Source organism: Carassius gibelio, chromosome A20, assembly GCF_023724105.1.
Source record: "Carassius gibelio isolate Cgi1373 ecotype wild population from Czech Republic chromosome A20, carGib1.2-hapl.c, whole genome shotgun sequence".
NCBI lineage: Eukaryota > Metazoa > Chordata > Actinopteri > Cypriniformes > Cyprinidae > Carassius > Carassius gibelio.
This window is the reverse complement of record NC_068390.1, coordinates 6,687,247-6,708,575: the sequence shown is the minus strand read 5'-3', so window position 1 is coordinate 6,708,575 and position 21,329 is coordinate 6,687,247. Positions and strand designations below refer to the sequence as shown.

Genomic DNA, 21,329 nt, shown 5'->3' with positions numbered 1-21,329 from the left:
ATTTTTTTACCCAGCCCTACTAGACACTGTACAACAAAGTGTACAGTGTCCTCTATCACAGTAGTGTTGGTATTTCACATTAGCGAAAAGCTAACAGCTAGTTTTTGATACATCATGTTTTACGAAATCTTTCAAAACGGATGCACACTTGAATCTGCTTGAAATTGCAGTCATTACATTATTGACTAATTTTGTACATTTGCAACAAGTTAGTTATTTTCTTCTGTTAGCCTAATTGCTGTAAAGCTGCTTTAAAACAATCTGTATAAAGTGCTATATAAATAAATGTGACGACATAAAGTAATAGTTTGTTTATTGACAAAATCGTCTAGTTCACTTTGTACAACTTTTTTCTTTACATCTTTACCATAAAATGTCTCCTGCAAACATGCTTGCATTTATTAACACTGAAGACAGGATAAACCTCAGAGGTTTTACACAATGAACAACACGGGGTGTAGGTGCATAGGGTCCAAATAAACCCCCATGCACAAAAGAGGCAGCACATGCCAAATCAAATCATCCTAAAACAATCATGGCTTTGTGTTAAGACCGCTTCCGAAGAGAAACGGCACTTTATCTGTACAGGATCTGCTTGCAACTGCTTTCATAAACAACTACAACTTCTGTTTGTAACAGGTGGGCCAGTCAATCAAATACACTCTTACTTATTAGAGAAAACACCTCTGATTTATTCATGTTAAAACTCTTTCTTTATCCTATACCCATTTACAATGACATCTTTTGGCTATGTTTGGAATAGCATACTAACATACTATTATCAGAAACTGCAGTATACAACATATTTCACAATATTGTATGGCAGTGTGCTTGACCCTCCATTGTCAGTATGAAGATCGAACTGAATTAGCTGCAATTTATTTTAATATGAAATATTTATTGACTTTTTCAAAAGACAATGCTATGGTTGTAAATATATCTGTACTCTTTTATATACCTATCTTTAGCATATATTGCACAATAATCAGTATGCTAGTTTTGCATTCTGAGCAAAGCCACAGTTTTTCATTTCTAAGCATGCCTCAGTCTGAACTCAGCAGTTTATTTGACAAAATAGCAGGAAAAACACTCATACATACATTAAACTATTGCTGACATGCATTTAAATTAGATGAACATCACTTGCTATATCCAGATCTTGATCACTATTTCAGATTAATGTTTGATAATAGTTCCCTGCTGAATAGCAGGCCCTGCAGACTTTTGAGGGAAAATGTATGGAATTGAAACATAAAATTTGTTAAATGTCCTGAAAGTGTGAGACTCTTATTGCTAACTGAAAGCATGATTAAATTTGCCAAAATATATAATGAATAAACAAGCAAGTGGTGGGAAATATGCATAGCTTTTTGAAGAATCACAGGCATTCCAATGGATTTCATGAGGGCTTGTGATAATTTTTCATCCAAAACAAATGGCAATAGCTGACAGGGACAGAGAATCCCCTGCAACAACTCTGAAATGCTCATAAAACTGCTTGACAGGCGCAGTTTTCTTTCATGGACTGAAGTATTAAGTTGGGGTATGACATATTAATGGATTTGTCCACTTTTTGAGACACAAAGCTGCTTTACTGCTTTGCATACTGCCTTTAACTATCATTTTGCATTATCGACACACTGTTTTCCTAATGAATGTTGTTCAGTTGCTTTGACGCAATGTATTTTGTTTAAAGGTGACTTGACTTGAAACTTGCATTCATGTAGAGGATTGCTTGTGTGTTAGTTCTTGCCTTGAATCTTGAGAAAGGGGCTTGAATAGTTTTAGACTTGTAGGTCACCCATTAGGGTTGAACCAGAGAGCCTGGCTAGCACAATTATTTCTGCCAGTGCATTAGTCTTCTCTGTCATGTTATGATGTATAATTTCCCAAGACCTGAGAGTTGTGATTGTCTAGCATGCACAGCACACCGTTTCAAATGTTGACATCGTAAATATACAAAAACATTGAATTTCATTTGTGACCACCATTCTTTTGTGTAATACAGGGAACAGGGAACAATCAGATTAGGGATGTTTTGAGCTGCTTTCATGTCTTGAGTTGCATTGTTCAAAAAGTGTTGCGCTGTTAAGAAACCCCATACACTGTTAAGTTGGTACGTATTAAAAACAGCTACTAGAAAAAGTAAAAAGATTTTTAAAAGACAACATAACAAAGGGATTTAAAGCTTTGTACATATTTTACAACGTCTTTCAGAGTCATTTTTGTAGGAAGGATACCAGAACACGGAGACTCTGAAAGGAGTAAACCACAGTTTGATGGACTTAACTTTGTCTAAAAGGGTGTAAGGAAACAATAATGAGTTTTCTGACATCACTGCTATGTAAAAACTAAAATATGAGGTAATAAACAAAAGGCAAGCTGACTGAACATGAGTAGCTGCCAGTCGTAAACACTTCATGGGTCCTGTCCCAAACGACACCGTCCTTTTAGTGTTTCTTCTCTGAATCTACATTGACCGTCGAGTAATTGTCAACGGAGTAGTAGTCCAGAATTGGTAAAAGGTCTCAGCAAAGGTGCCTAAATTAATATGAGATCCATTCCGCAATAAAGAAAATATATAATCAATACCCAGACAGCAAGCAGTTTCGGCCCAGGTCTGGCCCACATGGATTTCATGCGGGCCAGATGTGGGCCGGATCTGGGCCAACACTATGTTGCTGTCTGGGTAGCCAAACAATGTTATTTCAATGCAGATTATTGCTTTACATGTTCACTGATTCACTAAATCTGTAAACTGGTGTGTAGTGGTCCAATATCAATGGCAATAGTTGGGAACCGGATTATTTGACATGGATGATGGTAGTGGACGGAAGTGTTTGTGTAGCTGTGAGCAGTTTCTCAGTTTGGCCCTGCTGGAGCTTTATGGTGGCTGAACTGAAGGAGAGATGTTCCTCATGTGTTAGAGCTGCTATAGAGGGCCTTTGAACTGATTCCCAGAGAGCTGCTGTCGGATGGACGGCTTTGATCCTGCCACGTCCCCGAGCTTTCGCCACACCACCTGAACACAAAAAACAGCTGTGCCACTTATACATGCTGTATGCCAGTGCAGAACCTGCATCTTACAAGTTCTTGTAATTTTCAACACTGCTTTTTTATGTAAACTAGGCTTATATATACTTAAGAATGAATCAATTCATTCTGTATGTTCTATAATATTTTGTCCCATTTAATAATTTAAAATAATTTTACAAGTAAATTTAGAGATCACAATGTTGGATAATGATTTTGAGATTTGAATTTAAAGATATCATTTAGCAAGTGTTAAAGTCTTAGGGCCAGATTTACTACATAGGCCAATTAAGTGTGAGACCACAATCCTATAAAAGCACTGACGGGAGTGGAACCCACTGACAGTGTGCAAATGAAAGACCAATGCAATCTACCAAGAACAGTGCAACTATCTCAGCCATGCCAAGCACAGAATGGTTTATGCTGTTTTGGGCATTAAATATTGGTGCGCATACCAGTAAACTGACTAGTGCAAACTTTAGTAAGTCATGTTGCATGATATATTTAAATACTCTCCTCCCATGCATTTTGCATTTGAAAGGGAATGAATCTTCATGTGCAACAGGTGCATATGCAATATGGTCAGCCACAAAAATAACTGTCCATGCCTTTTCATTGCTAATTTATCACTGTGCGTCTTTAGGAAATCCTAGAAAAAAATGTAAAACATTTAAATTTAGTGCATCCCAATTTTAATTTATTTACATAGTCCCTTTTTCACATAAAGTCAGCTATTTGTTTGGCGTATTTAGCATCATGTCACAATCACCCATAGAATGTAAGGGGGGGGGGGGGGGGGCAAAAAGCCAGAACTCTTATTCACAATGGTGTTAAACAGGCCAGGAGTATCCAGGTGAGAAGGACAAGGGTGTTATTGTGCTCCGAGCTGGATTTCTTCATTCCCACATTCCACTGAGGGCCCCAACAAACAAATCAAACTATAAGGAACTCTGTGTACCAACCTGTCCATTCACTGACCCCTCCATAAACTACACCCAATTTGACACTTCTTCTCAAAGCGAAGCTTAACAGAATGTTCCATAAATGGACATTTCTGCAAACAGCGTGATTTTAATCATGGGCTGGAAATGAAGTGTGATATTGTAAAGCATTTTTATCTGCCTTAGCAAAGGGTCGACTGAATGCATGGATATTTGGATCGTACACGATATGTTTTAGCAAGCCTGAGAGACCTATCACAAAAATCCAGAAAACACTCACATTGCACATCTCTCGCACTATGGCTTTCTCTTTTTCATTCAGGTCCTCTGCACTTTCTTCTGCAAGCTGCTTGGCCAGATTATCATGGACCTCCAGAACCTGTTAATATATGGTCAAGAGCATTTTTTAAAGCCAGCATTCTGTTCGTGTCATTTCAAGAAAAAGAAAACCGAGGGACAAAGCTTAATTTTCATTCAACATTTTATTTGACATTCAACATTAAATCAATATGCTGATAACATATTGTCTAATGATAAAACAGTATTGAATAAGAATAATTTCCAGCATTTTCACCAGTTTTCTAATGTTCTAGTAAATTCAATCTGTTATCATATAAAGCAATTGTGTCTCTTCTTCAGACGACTTGGATTAAAGTGCTTGATTCATATGCATTACTTTCACAATTCTTTTTATTAACTTTATGAAGCTTGAATTTTGGTTAGGCAGTCTTTCAAAAATGATGAGAGAATATATATAAAGTATAAATATCGAAATCCCTGTACCGAAACGGTCCGGTACGAATACACGAACCGTTACACCCTTAATATATATATATATATATATATATATATATATATATATATATATATATATATATATTAAGGGTGTAACGGTTCGTGTATTCGTACTGGACCGTTTCGGTAAAGGGATTTCGGTACGGTGCATGTGTGTACCGAATGCAATATTTTGTGTGCAGAACATAGGTACATTTTTGTGTTTCCAAACGAACATATTAAGTGGCAGAAGTCTCTGCGTTTAGCTCAAATCCCGCCCTGCAGCTGATTCTAAAGTTTTCAAAAGGCATCACTCGAGTGTGAACATCACTACAACTAGGAATAAAACGACCGTAATTAAAATTCAGCTCCCATCAGCATTTAAACAGACCTTAGCTCTTAATCCCAATCGGGCCAATGATATAACGAAATCTGAGCAGGTCTAAAAACTGAAACTGTTGTTGCTGCACTTTACATTTTGGAAAAGTTATATATATTTTTTTAATATGAGCAGGCCTACAATCTGGGATTGGTAATGCTGCACTGTAATCATAGTTATTTATTTATATTTTTCATTGTATTTTATTATATGATATTGGTTTGAGACAGAGTATTTTATTTAGTGGAGAACTTTGCAGCAGTATTTTATTTCTTATTCTTTTTTTATTATATATTTTATTAAAAACTGTTTAAAAAAGTGTAAACAAATTCAGTTTAATGTTCACATTTCTTTCCCTTACTGTACCGAAAATAAACCGAACCATGATTTTAAAACCGAGGTACGTACCGAACCGTGATTTTTGCGTACCGTTACTCCCCTAATATTAGTATTATATATACAGGGAGTACATTTAAAACATAAAAGTGGTTGAATACCATTGCATTAGATATCAATATATCCAAGTGGTATACTGTAGATAAAAATATAACTTTGGAGCTTCTTTAATTTTTGAAGTTATTATATCAATGATATGATAACTAACTGCTAACATGGTGATTTTTAGTGAATTTATGAATTAATTTCCTGACTTCATAATTCAGATTTCATTAGTTGACACAGGTGTCCTAGCAGAGAAACCACAGATATAGTTCATCACAGTCAGTGACTATGAACATATTTCATAACATCTGACCAGAATATGTTCAAACGCTTCATTTTGAACAATATATCTACTGTTTTATCAATTGAAACCTGTTTTGAATAAAAAACTTCTGCATAGCTATTTTCTATCTTTAAATGAATGCTATTTGTTTGATAATGTGTGAAAAATGAGTGTACCTTCATGGCATGAACCACAGCTTCAGGTCTCTGTACAGATGAGACAAACCCGGTGGAAGGAGACGACTCGCTGGTCTGTAGCCTTCCAGTCCCCTGGAGAAGAGAACACAGAGGGGTCAGTTTGATCCTGGCACACATCCTGGTTAAAGCACCACGGTACACACTATTTTTTGGGATACGGTATAATGGAAGTATACACTACTATTCAAATACAATACAGTTTGGTTTAAATGGTTGACCAGCAGAAGTACAGACAAGTAAACATAACCAACAGTTTTGCAGAATTTGATAATTCCCCACTCATGTACATAAAAGCCAAGAAGACTGCAGACTGAACTGCTTTTAAAAAGCACTACCAGAGAACTAGCTGAGCTGGTATAGATCATTGTGGACCAAAGAACACAGCAGCTACAGCACATCTCCATTATCATCATTCACTCCTGTTCTCATTGGTGATTAATTGAATAATTCATCATCATTAATTATCTGTCTCAACAGGGAGATATGAGGATCATTTATAATGAAAACCACATCCCATTTAAAACATTCATCTTAGCTCAGCATCGCACACAGCAGCCCAGACAGCTGTAGAGGACACAAACCCTGGTTGTGTTTAATCATTCATAGTGCTTGAGGAGAGCCGGACATGATCCGCATACATTCATACTGATGATGACTACAAAACACTCCAGTTAAAAAACACTAGTGTGTTTTGCTGTGTGCCGATGATCGAATAAGCATCTAAATATACGCCTCTATATCTTTCATAACAGAGCCTATCAATCAAAGCTTCTGGAAGGAGCTCTCCATAATTCGAGATGGTTCCCATAGAAACACCGTGCAGAAACCTGCTTTGAAATGGTTGAAGAAAGTCGTCCTCACTCTATTTATCGTCAATTCGTAGACAGCAAAACTGCAGTGGAATAAAATTAGCATGCTTCTAAAAACATGTTATGTACTTTTCAATGTTGACGTCATCATGAAAATTTAAAATGAGAGAAATTGTTTTTTTATTCTGATAATGAAGGCGGAATGAAAGAGATGCATCGTGGCGAATAGATAATTAATTTTATAGTAAACCATACTGTTGATGAAAAATAAAATGTGAACACAATAATTGCAACTGTTATGAAAAGTAATTAAACCATTAGTAAACAAAATCAGCTGAGAGTAGCTGTCTGTTAATTGTTTTTTTATGTACCTGATTAATCATTGGCTAATTTCACACAAAAAACAATGCTGTGTAATGGGAATGTCTTATGCCTTTGTTCAGTCCACACACTGCTTAGAAGTGACACCAAAGATCTACAAAACATGAAAGGTCAAATTGAATAAAAAGGAGCTTGACCTGTTTTTCTCAGAGGAGATGCTGAGTTTGAATTTAGAGAAATTCAATTCAAGCTCTGCATTAATGCTCTAAAGACTTTTAGCTGACAATGGCAAGATTGTTTCAAGCAAGCATGCAACATGAAGCCGACAGGGGCGAGACTTCCTGTGCACAGGCTGACGGCTACATGTTCAAAGGCGCATTTGCTTTTCCATTTACTCATTCATCGTATTTTCAGTAGACCTGGTAATTTTTCAGGGGAAAATGAAAGGGAAAAGTTTTCAAACATAAGTGCCTCCAGTTCTATACAGGAAAAGCCTATAGAAATGTACGCCAGATTAAAGAAGTGACGCACCAAGGATTTCATTTTTTCCCAAATTGTTGCTGAATAGTGCCAAACTGATTAGACTGAGGGGCCATTTACATACACAAACTTTTTACGTGCTTTGCCTATCCGTTTACACAAAAACAGCATTTTGGGGACTGAAGACGTTATAAAAACTAGGGATGCACCATATTGGATTTTGGCCGATATTCGATATGCCGATATTTTCAAAATAATTTTGGCCGATGCCGATTCATATCGGCCGATACCGATGATGGTCATTTTAAGCTTTTATCTGCCGATACCGATGTTGTGCCGATATTATCGTGCATCCCTAATAAAAACGTTTAAATATTTTTACAAACGGGTTTCAAAGTGCACGTTTTTGAAAACTGCACCGTTGTCGTTTCTCAATATGGGAATCTTTGAAAAAGGTGACATCATGCATTTCGTAGTATGTGTTAGGTATGTAGACGTGCAGTATGTGTCGATTTTAAAGGCAAGGACGAACAAACATACTCAACAATGGCGGAGTACATGGTACTGTTGCTGCTGCTCAAGAGTTTGCTAACACTTCTTCGACAAAGTGTGGGTTTACTTCACCAACAGACGCATCGTAAACAAAATATAAGCGTCACTGACAGGTGCTGTTTACTAACAGGGTGACAGCGCCAACTACTGGCCTGGCATACGTGACACAGCGTATTTGGCCATTTTTGTGGATATGTGTAAATGCAAATCGTTTTGAAAACACTGTCATGTATTCGTGAAACTATTTAAAAATGCAAGGGAAAAACTTAAATGTAAATGTAGCCTTAGTAGCCAGTCGCTCAGGACATGTTCTTTTATTCTATCTTTGCTACTTTTTTTTTGACATTATACTATCTATCTATTTAAAAAACATTTATTATGAATGGTAATACAAATTTACAATTTATGGACGTGTGGGAGTTCATTCTCTCTCATTTTAAATGTGTGCGCTTTGTGAACAATTTTCTCATATGAAGTTAATTGTATTATTTAGGACTGCGTCGCTTTGGAATATTAGTTGCAGCACATTTCAGATGATTAAAAATACTGAACAAATGAATGTGCTAAAATATGCTTGGATTGATTTGTATGTACAGTGACTTGGAAAGAGGATTGCTCACATTCATTAGGGCGTCCTGTCTCTGGGGGAGTGAAGACAGCTGTGATTCGGAGTGGTAGAGGGTCATGCCCTTCCGCAGGGCTCGCAGGTCTCCCGGATTACACTGCCAAGAGGGAAAGAGAGACATTATGACTCAGTGCATACTAAATATCAACCAGCTTCTATGCTTCAAACATACCTAACCAGCATATGCTGTTTTTTTCAACAGGGTCTTGACTAACTCTTGGCTAGCTAGACTAGCGTAAAAAGCGTTATTGAAACAGATTTGGAGATTTTGGTCTTTTCTCACTCAAGCAGAGCTGTGTGTCTATTACCTTCATGCAAAATAACTACATGGGGCTGTTTCTAAGATGGCAACCGTCCATAGAAAGTAAGCAGGAATCTCTTCATGCTGCTATAATAGAGAAACCCACAGGCTCCAGCTGGCATCAACTCTAATCACCAGTGATCCTTATGACATTTTCAATGTCTTGCCTTCATGTTCCCTGAATGCATGTGATTACTATAAAATAGACCTATAAATAACTCTGTCGCTCTCTTTTAGCAGAGAAACTGTGTTTAAGGAGGCTGCAAGGAAGAAGTGAACTTCACATCTGCCTGCAACTTAAACATACTATATCACCCACCAGCCATCTATGGTATTTAGGACACCTTGAACCAGGACTGATGTACTTGTGTAGACAAGTTATACTTTTGTTTGTATGCACTTTCTGTATATTTTGATGATGAACACACACACACACATTTTATTTTAATTTTACTTAATATTAGGGCTGGTAATTTAATGTGTTAATTCGATTAATTAGTTATGGAGAAAAATAACGCATTAAAATTATTAACGCATTTAACGCACTTGCCCTGCCCCAGACCTATGTGGATCATCTGCCATTTCATACAGTTGATTGATGACTACTATGAGACAGAGCAACAACTTACTGAGATGGAGCCTAGAGAATATCCCTAAAATTCAAGATATTACTGTTTGAAATTTTGTCTCATATTTACATCACATAGTTAAGAAATATTACACGAGAAGTAGGCTAAGTACAATATCACATGAGTGCAAATGTGATCCTCATCTTATACAACAGTTCATTAAGAAGTTGGCCGTTTTTGTGGAAAAATATTGTTTTATTTAAGACACAATGTTGTCTGTTTTGCTTAATTTTGCCAACTAAAATAAAAATACAAATCAGAACTGTTTTTCCCCGAACAACCCACAGCGGCATTTTATTTCTTAATCTACGCTTTGAACGAATTTGGTTAACTATGGAGTCAATATAATGCCATATATATACACAAAAAAAAATATGTTTTGCAAAACAAAAAAAAAGTTTTATAAACAAAAATTTAACTATTGAGGAAAGTAATTTTGCTTTTTGCAAACAAAAATAAAGAATTGCAAAAGAAAATAAAGAATTTGAAGAAAAAAAAAAAAAGTTTTGCAAACAAAATGAAAGCAATGATTTTGCAATACATATTGTCCATGGTCATATCTATACATTTATTTGCAACGCTGCTTTTATTTTGCGTGTCAGTATAGTTTGAGGTTGCGATGCCGTTTTCCCTTTGCTCTTCATTTTTCTGCCATACTCGTCTCTCTTAGTGGCACTGTTTTGACATGGGGGCGGAGTCAAGGGACAGGGGCGTGTACAACATGCCTCCTTAGAAGTGACGGCATCGGACGCCAGCGCACAGAAGCGTTCTTTGTTCACATTAGTTCAGAGTTACTGCTAGTTTTAACGATGCTTTTGGAAAACGCAGCCCTGAAGAGCTTACCAGTATATATATATATATATATATATATCATTAAAATAATCAAACTCTGATCAATATTAAAATTTCAAACTATTTTTTGAACAGATCTTCTGCAACAATTCTGAAAACGCATTATTTTCTAAAACGGGTTTCAAAGTGCACGTTTTTGAAAACACCACTGTTATTGTTTCCGTGTAAACACCCAAAATGGGAATCTTTGAAAACGGTGACGTCATGCGCTTGTGTAGTAGTATGTGTTAGGTGTGTAGACATTCAAAGTACATGTACATTTTAAAGGCAAGCGCAAACAAACATACAGAACAATGGCGGAGTACATGGTACTGTTGCTGAGTTTGCTAACACTTCCTCAGCAAAGTGTGGATTTACTTCACCAATATTACAACCAATAGATAACAGTCACTTCCCTAAAGGTACTGTTTAGTAACAAGGAGACAGCGCCAACTACTGGCCTGGCATACGTAATACAGCGTTTTTGGCCATTTTCGCGGAAATGTGTAAGCGTGAACCGTTTTCAAAAATGTTGTAATTTATAAAAATTGTATAATAATATTATTTAATAATGTTATTTATACAATTCATATATTTCATATTTTAAAAACGTAAGGGAAAAACTTTACCATTTTTGACTACATTGTTAACGTAGCCTTAGAGAGAAAGAGAGAGAGAGAAAACTTTAAATGCACTAGTAAACATCTTCCAGGTCATTACCCAGTAATTTCACAAACATTTCTGTTAAACCTAAAACACTGCGCAAATAAGTGTGACAATTAAAAAAACAGGTAAAACACCTGTAAAAACAAGCTAGAAAAGCTGTCACTAGGATGGTATCTTTTCAAAATAAACGAATATGTACCATTTCGGTACTAATATGTACTTTTAAGGTACTAATACCCTTAGGGGTAAATAATTCAAAAGTGTACCTTCTGAAAAGTTACCGCCCCAGTGACAGCTTTTGTACCTTTTTTCTGAAAGTGTATGATGTACCCTTATTATAAGGTTTCTTTATGACCGACTAGTCAACTCATCATTCAGACAACCCAAAATCTAATTAGCTTTGAAAATATGCACAACCTTACTTTGCTGGAAAGTCAAATATGGTTTTAAGCAACTTAACTGGATTTAAACATGACACACACAGAGACGTGCATTCTCTTAGAGAAGATATGGGATGATGCCCAAGATAGATAAGTGGGCATTTATTAAAAATGTAAAGATGTTCACATTCATCTTTACATCCATCAGTCTGTCAGACATGAAAAATTGACACTGCACTACCTGTGCTGCTTGAATAAATGATAAGATCGGAAAGACGTTTCAACACAGAGGGACAAGAATATGAGCTCATGCGCCAGAAGCCCCCGAGCACATTCCAGCATGTTAGCACAAGCGCTTAGCCTAGCATGCTATTGTACACACCAGCTTTTGAATTCACAAAGAATGTGAATGTAAAGATAAGAAACAAGCAAGAAGAGAGCTAGGAGGACATAGAGCTCCACCACCACTGAGAAAAAGTGTGGTAAAATTACCTTCATGGACAGCTTTGATAAGCTATAACGGCTACAGGGCTGGAGAACACAAAAGACATTTCATAAACCAATTAAACAAATACAAGTACGTTCATATAGTTTTTTCACAAGGGCTATCAAAACCAGATGAACTATATAGATAATAATGTTTGGACTTCATATGCATGGTTTTGCAGGACATCCCACATTAAATTGTCATCTCATGTCACCAGATGGAAATACAATATACAATCCTTTCAATTGTCTTAATTTTGTGAAATATCATCACAGATATAACTTATTTTTTCAGTGTAGAATTGAAAATAAAAATAAAATCAGTCCAAATTATTTTTACACCCGTTGTTATCCCCCCGGAGCAGTGTGGAGCCCATTTTTTTGATAGATGGATGCTCTTTATTGGGCTTCAAAATCTCAACCCCCATTATAAAACTTGGAAAAACCAGGAGAAATTTAAAAATAACTCAGATTTTATTCGTCTGAAAGAAAAAAGTCAGTGAACCAAGGGGTACATTTTCATTTTTGGGTGAACTATCCCTTTAATAAAATTATTTTGTTTATTTCCAATGCTAAACAATAGCCTATTATTGGGCTGCGTGAAAATCGAAGTGTCAACACAAGTACAGTGTTGGTTCGATTTTGAAGCTAACCTTCATTTTCAATTTCAAAGACTGCCAATCACAATGAAAGCCATTGGCAAAATAAATAAGGCAAAGCAAATACTGGAAAGTGACGTGACATTCAGCCAAGTGTGGTGACCCATACTCAGAATTCGTGCTCTGCATTTAACCCATCCAATGTGAACACACACAGCAGGGAACACACACACACACACACACACACACACCCGGAGCAGTGGGCAGCCATTTATGCTGCGGTGCCCAGGGAGCAGATGGGGGTTCAGTGACTTGCTCAAGGGCAACTAAGTCGTGGTATTGCCAGCCCGAGATTCGAACCAACAACCCTTGCGTTAGGAGTCAAACTCTCAAACCACTAGCCCACGACTTCCCTAATATCTAATAATACAGAACAACAATTACCTTTTAAACGCACTGCTGCACAATCAGTGCACATTGTATTAGTTGAAGCATTTCCAACATCTATCACAATCAGGCAAAAATTACACAAAACATGTGATCAGTTTCTACCAGGTCATGAATGATTCATCATTTGACAGCAAAATCAAGACTTTCTGTGAAAGTGACGTGACATACAGCCAAGTATGGTGACCCATACTCGGAATTCGTACTCTTGGATGGGTGTACTCTAACCCATCCAAAGTGCACACACACACACACACACACACACACACACCGTGAACATACACACACACCCGCAGCAGTGGGCAGCCATTTATGCTGCGGCGCCCAGGGAGCAGTTGGGGGTTCGTTGCCTTGCTCAAGGGCACCTCAGTCGCGGTACTGAAGGTGGAGGGAGAGCTGTACATTCACTGCCCACCTACAATTCCTGCCGACCCGGGACTTGAACTCACAACCTTTCGGGTTATAAGTCCAACTCTCTAACCATTAGGCCACGACTTTCTGGACTGTTCCATGAAAACAAACCTTTCATTCTCAGGGTAATGTGGGTTTAAAGTTAGCTGCAAACCAAAGCGTCATTTATCAAAACATCTGAAATGCTTTCAGGAATAGCTTAGCGTAGGTATCCTGGGAAATCAGGAGTTCAGCTCAGTCCATGTGCGCTCAGGACAGCGTTCTCTGAAGGATTGAGCTCTCGTCTGAATTAATCATGCTTCAAGTGAATTCACTTATACTCAGAAGACTGCAGAGATGAGACGCAAACCGTTTTCTCTTATTTGACCAGAGGGAGAAAGTAACTCTCTTGCATTTTAAGCATAGCTTTACAAAGTGCTTTCCATCCTGGGGCTAAAATGCTTTCAGACGCTCCATGCACTATGTTCCACATGTTCAGAGAAAGAGATTCAAATATACATGGCTTGAAAAGGCACAACGATTTAAGTGTACCACCGTCTAGTACACCCACATCCACTGCAAGACAGAGAGGGGCTGGTAATGAAAACGTAATGAGGAGGATATATGATTAAAAGAGATTTATTGCAGATTCAAGGACTCTTTCAAGCCTGTGGCCTTGCCAAGATTCTCGGCTTTGTTTCTATAAATACTGTGGCGAATGCTACCTACTAAGGCCTTCATATGAACTGCTTTGTAGTTACTATCTCCAGTGCCCACACAGTGTTTTCATTTTCACTGGAGACTGATAGAATAAATCACCCAAAAATGAAAATGCAGTCATCACTTATGCACCACAATGTCATTCAGACCTTCTTTCTTCCAAGGAACACAAGGTGAAATGCTAAGGAATGTTCTGGTTGCTCTTTTGCATGATGGAAGTGAAAGGGGACCTGAAATGTCAAAAACTGTCAATACGATTTGTTCAGAATATTTCAAGCTTTAATGAATCCATAACACAGCCATGATGGAGGTCACATTTTTGTTCTGATGTCACTGAGGTCAAGCCGGAGATATAATAGCAACATGTTTGAATGGATTGTGGACAAAGCACATCAGAGAACATGTTTTAGAATAATGACGTCCCTTTTATTCAAACCAAAAATAAATTAGAGAATGAAATGTATATGCATATTTTTTATGTTTCTGAAAGAAGTCTCTCATGCTCACCAATGTTGCGTTTATTTGTTCAAAAATGCAGTAACACGGTTACAAAAAAATATTGTACAAGTAAAATTGTCATAATATTATAACAATTTAAATATATTTTATTCCTGTAATGGCAATGCTGACTTTTTAGCTAATTCTGAAAAGGGTCATTTGATCCTTCCGAAATTATAATTTGATGCTCAGTTATTTGTTTATAAAAACAAACAAACAGGATTTATTGATCTCTTTACTTTCACTTTTGATCAATATAGTCTTGCTGAATGAAAATATAAATTATTATATTTTTGTACCTTAAACATTTGAATGGTACTGTATTTTCTCAAAAAGATTACGCAACTGTTTTCAATATCGAAAATTCGGAAATAATAACTAAGCATATTAGAATGATTTCTAAAATATTGTTACACATTGAAGACTGGAGTAATGGTCTTCATTCCTTCATTCCTTGCATCACAGGAATAAATTACATTGTGAAATATTTTAAAGTAGAAAACCGTAATAATTTTTCACCCTATTACTGTTTCCTGTTTTTTGTAATCATCAAGTAAATGCAGCCTTGGTAAGCTTTGGTAAACATTAAAAAAGTATTAATTATTTGATAACTTTTAATCAGTGTGTGTGTATGTATGTATGTATGTATGTATGTATATATATATATATATATTATTACTGTAGTGGCAGCCCTAGCCTTATTTGTCTGAGTACAGTTAATTTATAGATTTTTGGGTAAACTATCCTTTTACTTGTAAGTACAGTGAGCTTTAAAATATGAACCTCTGTGAAGCTATGAAATGTAATTGCTCTGAGGTTTCCAAATACAGGTATGAACCTTTTTTTTTCTACCTACACATCTACACAAGATGGAGGTGAATTAAGTCCTATTCAAGAGCAGGGGAGAGTGGGCTGTAGTAAGAGTAAGTGTTCAGAGTTCAGAGTAAGTGGTTTGTTGTAGATGTCTGTCCTATGGTGGGTGAATACATTTGTGACATTTGATGATAGACAGATTGATTGTGGTGCCTTCAGGATAAATAGGTGAACTTTAAATGCTCTTTCAGTTGGTAAACCCCACTCATTCTCCACAAGGGAGGTTAAATTGAGGACACAGATGCTCAGAGATGCCAGCACAATCCCCGTGTGATGGTAAACTGCTCCTACTTCCTGCCGGAGGGGATGCTGTGTGCCAATTTAACACAGTTTGACCCACCATGAATTAAAGATCGGCTCTTTCATAACCCCAAACTGCCACCACTAATGCCACCAATGGCAAATCTAGGTCTAGATTATTCATATTTCCAAATGCTTTAAGAAAGAAAACATGTTGTTAAAAATCCAGTATTGTACACTTTTCTGAGGTTCAATTTTAGGTTTTGATGTCCTTTAGAATATATGTTTGCGATATAATTACCAACGACCATCTCATTATATTTTTACAGCTCCTTTCTCAGGAGGTCTGCTAAGAACAGGTCGATTTTAGCCCATCTAATTAATATTCATGAGGCTCTCTTCTGATTGGCCTGTTGTTTTCTGAATGATGCATGGCCAGGCCAACCACAGGTAACTAGGGTCAGCCGATGTCACAGCACTAGAAAACACTGTCTTCAACATGATGTGCTAGATAGACTATTACTATACACATTAGATGTGATAAACCTCATAGTCACAATCCTGTCAGATCGTCCATCATTTGAGTGAGAATGTAACATTACAGGTCAGCTGATCTGGTTTCGTGGTTAAATTTAACCTTTTCGACATGTTTCAGTGCTGTAGTTGCTCAATGTTCAGCAATGGCACAGATGCGACATTGTCTGGGGGTTTGACAAAAAGAGAGTGGGACGGTGGCCGGTGCTTCTGATGTCAACTGTTTATGGAAGTCCCAACGGTTCGTGAAAAATCACAGCTACTTTAAGCAGGCTGTGTGCGTTTTAATGTGGACTGACTGTTTTGAAATTTAAATGATGGTTAAATAGCCCCTATACCTCAGTTATCGTGAAAAAAGCCTGGAGATTTCAACTTTGACAATATGGGAGCTTTAAGTCAGTCCTTACTTGAGACAGCAGTTTGTTGTTATTGTCCTCTAGAATCCGGACCTTGGTTTCCAGCTGGCGAATGTAATTTGAGGATGCATCTGAAAGACAAAGAAAGGGAAAATATCAATTAGGATCCTAAAGTAAAAAAAAAAAAAAAAAGACACCTTCAGTATTAGAACTAGTTATTTTCTTTTGTCAAAGAATGAATTAGTTTTTTGTTGTTTAATTCCCTACACTAATTTTTTACTCTGCTGAACAAAATAAAGAGCCCTGAACGAGATTTAAATTGCTGGAAATTTCTGTTTAATTAAAGTCTTGAGAATACAGCCTGTGATACTATTGTTCTGATTTATTTGATTCAGTTTACTTGATTTCTTATGCATATGTGATTTTAATTTAATCCCATGGTGCTTTAATCTTAAAATGATCTTCCCTTCTGATAACACAGTTGAGATCATTTCATTTTCTCTGTCTCTTTGTCAAGGAATTCAAATGAGCAAAAGAATAATTTGTGGTCTGTAGAAAGCCAGTAACTTTGGACTCAGTGAGTAATCCTGCTAATTTAATTCTGGGCTGGCATTAAGGTTCGGGCCAAGAATGCATGGAAAACTCATCTCATCATAGACTTCATAACATGCAAGACTGAAACAAAAGTCAAGGAATAATGCAAAACAATATTGAATTATAAGATCGCACATTACATTCTCTAGTTTAAGTGAATGATAAATATTATACTGCAGAATATAAATATAGAACAGTATTTACTGTCACATATAACTGAAAAACAGAGGATTTTCCGGGAACATTTTTGAGTAAAGAAGCAAACAAATCATTAAATTATAGTTTTGAATAGATTAATTGAAAACAACCATTTGAACTGGTTTCATGGAAACAACTAGGAGTATCATAACAGACCCTCAGATCAGACTTAACACTGCCATAAAATATTTCCTGTTTGTACAATATATTACACTGCAATTTTATATTTGGTCTCACTGACCAACGGAGACACCTGGCTTTCCGACCTTCTTGAGTTTCCTACCGCATACAATGTTGACTATGAAAAAAAGCACATACTTTGATTTATCCTTTTGAATTTTTTTTTATTATTCATTTGGCCATCCAAAGATTAAAAACACGTGCTAGGAGTTAGCTGGGAAACTTTGCAGCCAAGAGTTCCTTATGAATCAAGAAAAGTTTACGTGCACTGAACTCCCTTTTTGCAGATTTTAATCAGTTAAAGGTACAGGTTATAGGACCTGCCACTAGAGGGCAGACTACCAAAACAATAAAAATCGCATGGTTTGATGACGCTAAGAAGGAGCCTGGAATGATGGGATTTGTTGTCTTCTACCCAACTGCTGACGGCCATCAATCAGACGATATGAAACCGATTACCACTTGTTCAACAAATATATACACTCGTGTACATTCAAACACAATAATTGGGCATACATAGCAAACGCGAGTTCAACGATTTGCGCGATTTGATTACATACAAAGTCAATGCAAAGATGCGATCAGACTATGGATCAGACGCGTGATCTCACGGGTCTAGAGATGCGATGCCCCGCGTTTGACGTGTATGCCCCATAATACTAATCTTGTTGATCGTTATAATAGCATACGTTTTCTGTAAAGATACGAATCAAAACAACTCACCCGTCGAGTAAAACACAAGCGAGATCGGCATCTCTTTCTAGTTGAAGTTTGTCGCGAAGCTACTTCTGCATTTGTCCACAACATTGTTGTCATGTTGTTTCTACATCAGTAAAGGCGGTAACTAACGTCACTGACAGGCGACTGCACTGCCCCGTGTCACTCTTTAGAAGGGGAATATTCTCATGATATACAATTATTAATTTCATTGTTATATATTATTAGATATAGATATTGTTAATAATCAGCTGAACAAAATATATAACACTAGCCTAGTGGTTTTTGGATATTTTACTGCAAATATCTTACAAATTGTACCTTTAATCCAAGCACTTATGTTCTTATGTTTTTTTTTAGCAACAATGAAATCCTTACAATAATGTTGTTCATATTTCCTCTGAAATAAAGACATATGGGCAGCATTAGTTATTAGCGTAATAGATAAACCCACTGCCATGTCTGAGTAAAACCCTCATCAGTGCTGGCGGCTGCAAACCCTAGAGACACTCTAATCTAACTTCATCTGGCTGACTGAACGATGGGCATGGGCCAAGACGATTAAGAATCAACGCTGATACACAAAACCCCGGACCAGCGTCCAAGTGAACAGATCCACCCACTTCCAAAAATCATTCCAACCAGAACCAGCTACTAGAAATATGACTCCACTTCCAAAACAATTCAGTTTCCAGCATTCCAGGGAGCTTTTGATTGCTCAAAAAAATATCCAAAAGTGAAAAAGAAAAGATTTTGTATACATTTCTAACATTAATGATTTTTTTTTTTCATTTTAAACTGGTTTTATTTGATCAGTTTTAGACTTTAATGTATAAATCAGTTCATATGTCAGTGCATAAATATAATTGTACTCTTATATCCACCTTTTTAACGTATAGTAAGACTTAATATTTTGATGTCATTCACTTCCAGTTACCTGTTCTTATTGTAAACTGGTGTTTGTTATCATATTATTTTACTTTATTATCATAATTTAAAACACACTAGTTTGCAGCACAAATAGCTTGAGGTTAGAGCACTTTATTCTTCTAGTTACTTTTGCACATTCATGGATTGTAAGTTGGACCATGTTGCATTCAAATTGATGTCAGTATTTTAATATATGCTTTATATGCAATGTGACGAATTCAGTAATTTTGACTTAAACTTTTGGGCATTATTGAAACCATTCAGCTCCTTGTAAAACCTCAAAAATGTACGTTTATAGGTGTGTTTGTGGTGTACATCCATAGTCTTTATTGTTTTGCAATTTATATGGTAAAACAATATGTAATTGCTTTCTAGCCCACAATGTAGGACTATAGCATTTTGTAGTTTGAGACTCAGCTCTGAATGTATCAAGAGACAATGATCAAATAAATCTGACGTGCTGATCAGTTATTTGTTCACATTACTTCAGTGAACAGACATGGATGTTTTTTTATGTGTGGCAGCACAACGCGGATGAGCATGTGGGGGTGGAGCAGCGGGTCTGTCCCTCTCGCTTTGTCGCTTCCAATCGCATCAGCAATGCCATGACCCACTTCTACAGCCACCACTGCGGCACAAGGCTCACGTGGGGATCTTCAGGACAGGCCACATGGGCGGCAAGTGTTAAGAAGTCTTCATGACATCAAAAGCAGCCCCTTCCACCAGCAGTCCCACCCAAAGCCTACAAACGCAGCAGGGTTTGTTCAGAGAGAAATGAGATGAATTCTGACTTGGAAACACGCCGATGAGCCTACAGAAACACTGCCATTCAGTGTCCTTTGAACATCTGTTGCAATGCATTGGGAACTGCGTGCAAGCATGTGTTTTAAATACAAAATCAAAAACTGTGTGTGTGTGTTTGTGCGAATAATGCTGTGAGTCTTGAGAAACAGAAAGGAAAAACTATAATGGGGAAAAAACTCCCAAGCGAAAGCTTTAAATGGGTGTGTGCACTAAGTTGCTGGATCAACTGCTGCAAGATGTGGAAGTCCAAAGCAGAAACAACAGTCCCTACAATAATTCATTCCATACAGTCTGACCTCATTCTGCAAGAAAACTACAGCACGGCAGACAATGAAACTTCGATTAAAGAGAGGGGGGAATCTGTAGGCCAGAGGAAGAGGTGGAGGGGGGACTCAATTCACTCAGTTTAGAATTCAAACTTGGCTAAAAAGAAAGTCAGACAAAAATCTTGTTTAAAAGCCTGCATGACCTTTCTTGTCTCACCGGAGGATAGAGGAAGTAAGAACAGACGAGGGGAGAAAACAAAGAATGTTAGTGAAAGACAGAAATAGATAGATAGGTTGTACAGTATAGACTGTTTGCTATTGCTTCTTCTCTATTAAAGCTGCGGTAGGGAACTTTTGACGCTCTAGAGGTTAATAAACAGAACTGCTTGCGTCTTGCGGAAGAAAATCGTGGCCGGAGCTACTTCTCTCTGTTTATGTCTATGAAGAATCACAAAGGTACTGGGTTACTCCGCCGCGGTATCCCCGAAGCAATCTAAAATAGTCTGAATATAAACACTTATTATAGGTGCACCCTAGTGATTCAGGACAAGCTAAAAACACGGTTTGGAAAATGGATTCATGGACACTCGCTTATTTATATAAATTTTTCTACATTTTGAACACAAACAAAGTTACGGACCGCAGCTCTGATTGGTTGTTTTTTACCGGGAGCGATGGAGTTTCTGCAAATGGCAATGGGACCACTGGGAGGAGCCAGAGGAGCTTGATTTTTTCACAGATTATCTGTCTCATATTCTACTGTCAGGACATAATGACAGGTTTAATAAATATGTAAAAAAATTTTTTTTTTTACAAAAGTTCCCTACAGCACCTTTAAGGATATGGACAAACTAG

The 21,329-nt window shown here is 37.0% G+C and overlaps 1 protein-coding gene across 3 annotated transcripts in view; it reads right to left on the bottom strand.

Annotated features, from left to right (window-relative positions):
- Positions 1-296: 296 nt before the first annotated feature.
- LOC127938053 (coiled-coil domain-containing protein 85C-B-like) overlaps positions 297-21,329 on the bottom strand; it is a 38,152-nt gene continuing 17,119 nt past the window's right edge. The window contains exons 2-7 of one of the 3 annotated variants that reach the window (XM_052534445.1): positions 16,837-16,916; positions 12,135-12,173; positions 8,831-8,932; positions 6,028-6,120; positions 4,255-4,353; positions 297-3,022 (exon numbers count right to left, since the gene is read on the bottom strand). In XM_052534445.1, coding sequence (XP_052390405.1) covers positions 2,933-3,022; positions 4,255-4,353; positions 6,028-6,120; positions 8,831-8,932; positions 12,135-12,173; positions 16,837-16,916 — 503 coding nt within the window. In that variant the 3' untranslated portion in view covers positions 297-2,932. Of the gene's footprint in view, positions 3,023-3,832; positions 3,946-4,254; positions 4,354-6,027; positions 6,121-8,830; positions 8,933-12,134; positions 12,174-16,836; positions 16,917-21,329 lie in introns of those variants that run through there. The other 2 variants (XM_052534444.1, XM_052534446.1) reach the window with 2 other exon arrangements.